This window comes from Pundamilia nyererei, unplaced genomic scaffold (assembly GCF_000239375.1).
Source record: "Pundamilia nyererei isolate P.nyererei 1_Seehausen unplaced genomic scaffold, PunNye1.0 scaffold00334, whole genome shotgun sequence".
NCBI classification, from domain to species: domain Eukaryota; kingdom Metazoa; phylum Chordata; class Actinopteri; order Cichliformes; family Cichlidae; genus Pundamilia; species Pundamilia nyererei.
The window spans coordinates 494,962-497,910 of record NW_005187735.1 but is presented as its reverse complement, the minus strand read 5'-3'; the positions used below and the strand labels follow the sequence as shown (position 1 = coordinate 497,910).

Below are 2,949 nucleotides of genomic sequence, written 5' to 3'. Positions count from 1 at the left end.
GCGTCATACTTAATGAACAGATTGTACAGTTTGACCATGGTCTCAGCTGCCTCATTCATCAACGCTGGAGGGAAGCCCATCTTCTGAGCAACCTGCAGACAGATGTACTTTGTCAAAAAAAAAAAAAAAAAAATTCAGCAGCGAGCTATTTTCAAACAAATGGCAGAGAAATGCCCAAAGAATACATGTTTATAGCCGCGATCAGGGGGTCAAACATAAAGCCCAGGGGCCAAAATCGGCTTGAGAAAAGACTGTCTCCGGCTTTGGAGAATGTGAAGGAGGAATTTTATACTTTTAGGTTCACAGCATTCGCTACAAAGTAATTAAGTAATTAGAAAGAAATAAACTTTCAGTATTTTCATATTTTTTTGAATGATCAAATATCTTCTGTTTTATAACTACGAAGCAGCTTAAATTAAAGTGTACAGCTACAGAAAAAGTTCTGGTAGGTCATTGCCCAAAAAGTCTTGCTGACAGATTTACTTACCACTGCAGTGTTTCTTTATCACGTAGAAACACTGTGTGGTTTACTTACATTAAGATTTGTCAGAAATTAAATGTGTAGTAAAACTTCTGTACACTGAGAGAAAGGGAGTTCTGATCATTATCAACAATGGCATAAGAATTACAGCTTGATTTAAGCATCTCCTCTAACTGTCCTGATATCTTTAACATCTTTCAGCTCATTGTTTTGGTTTTCTTGGTCACATATGTAGCACTTTGTCTCATTCACTGCTCCCACAGAGCTTAATCCTGTCGACATTAAGACAAAAGTGAAATTTCAAACAGAAACAGTAGCTTCGACAGGTCTCATTAGAAGCACGGAAAGCCTGCTGGGTCTGTAAGAACATCACGTTGTTTGAAAAATGTGGTCTTGGCGGACAAAAATAAATGCAGCGAAGGAATATCAATGCCGCTCCATCTAGTTTGAGAGCCCTGCAATCAACACCTCTTCTCTCTGTCAAATATATTGAGTCTCTGCTTTCACTATGACAACCAACATATTCAATATTCAGAGCCAAAGAGATGTGCAGCAACAGGGGAACAGGAATAAAGTGGAAAGGAAAAGAAAGACAGTCAGAAGTGAGACAGGGTGGAGAAATGAGTACATCTGTAAACAAAATAAATCAAGTCCACCAAAAACAAGAAAGAACTCCAGCATTAGCTTCTGAAAGTCAGCTGATAGAAAAATAACGAAATTCATGTTTCTTTTAAAGGTGATTTGAATAATTTCTTCGTGAACTGTGTTCTGTTTGAATGATTTTCTTATTACTACAATTCCTCTAACTTTGCTTTTAGAGAACTCAAGTCTAGAATCAGTGCTTAATGTTTCTGAGGGGAAGAAGCCATTGTTACTTTCATTTATACCAAAGCAGGTGACACTGGGTCTGTCCTGTTGTGCATCCTAACTGGACAGACTGATGTCCAGAGGTTTAACCGACTTGGTGTAAGACTGTGATGATCAAGTGTTCCCTTCATTTTATTTTGAGCAGTACATATTTACAGTGGTAAAAGACTGATGGCAGCTTCCGTGAGAAAACCCAACAAGAGCTGTCCAGATACAGCTTGCAACTCTGAAAGCACTCCTGCTGATGTAAGAAGAAACAGAGGGAGAACCTGATGAAGCCTTCTGTAATTATGAATTCCAAGTTGATTTATGTCAGGAAACAAGCAGACATAACGTGTCATGGCTACAGGGCGATCACTTCATCTTTGTAGTTTGTTTGTTTTTTTTTAAATTGAAATTATTATTAAGATCATGTTTCTGTGTTAAGCGCATTTTTTAAGATCGGTCAAGAAGAAGCTTTTGCAACGTGCAGATGCCGTGATAATGATTATTAAACATGATAGTTTTGTGAAAGCTGTAATGTTTTGAGTTTGTTCAGGTGATCTGGAAATAAACTACAGTTAATGGAGTTCATGATCCAAGTGTGATTGAGTGAACACACCTGAGCGCTCAGCTCAAGAGTGCTGAATTTTCCCCCTAGTGCTTTTTACTTGTTCGGTACATGTAGCAGGAACATCCTCACTCTCTCACAAGTAGCTGCTCAAGTAGCTGTAAAGTACAGCAGCTACATTACAAACACTGCAGCATCATCTTGTTGACAAAAGGTAGACCACAGTGCATCAGAAAGTATTTGCAGCGCTTCACTTCTTCCACATTGGCCCATAATGACAGCATTAATGATGATGAAACAAACATAATGACACAATTACAGCCTCAAGTCATTTTTAGTATCATGCTCGGGTTTTTTTGTGTGTGTGTGGTTTTTTTTTTTAATATGATCTGCTTCTTTGCAGAACGTCTCAGGCTCTATCAGACTTTATGCAGAGCGTTGGTTGGCAGCCCTTTTCAGATCTCTCCAAGATGTTGAATTGGGTTCAAGTCTGGGTTCTGGCTGGGCCACTTGAGGATATTCACAGAGTGCTCCTGATGCCACTCCTTTGTTATCTTGTCTGTGTGCTTAGGGTCATTGTCCTGTTGGAAGATGAACCTTGTCGCAGAGCCGAGCGCTGGATGTGTCTGTACGTTGCTACATTCATCTTTCCCTCGACTTTGACTAATCTCTCAGTTCCTGCTGCTGAAAAACATCCCAGCATGATGCTGTCACCACCATGCGTCACTGTAGGGATGGTATTGGCCAGGTGATGGGCAGTGATGAGCGTTTGATCTTTGTTTCCTCAGACCAGACGATTTTGTTTCTCGTGGTCTGAATCTTTCAGGTGACTTTTGGCAAACTCCAGGGGGGCTGTCATGTGGCTTTTACTGAGGAGTGGCTTCTGTCTGGCCACTCTACCATGCAGCACTGATTGGTGTAGTCCTCAGAAATGACTGTCCTTCTGGAAGGTTCTCCTCGCTTCACAGAAAAATGCTGGAGCTTTGTTAGAGAAACCATCAGGTTATTGGTCAGCTCCCTGACTAAGGCCCATCTACCCTGATGGCTCAGA

At 40.6% G+C, this 2,949-nt stretch overlaps 1 protein-coding gene across 1 annotated transcript in view; it reads right to left on the bottom strand.

Annotated features, from left to right (window-relative positions):
• The window catches only part of sucla2 (succinate-CoA ligase ADP-forming subunit beta), a 28,446-nt gene that overhangs the window by 10,593 nt on the left and 14,904 nt on the right, over positions 1-2,949 (bottom strand). Inside the window, exon 6 of the mRNA XM_005751928.2 lies at positions 2-92. Within this exon, the coding sequence (XP_005751985.1) occupies positions 2-92 (91 nt within the window). The remainder of the gene's footprint in view (position 1; positions 93-2,949) is intronic.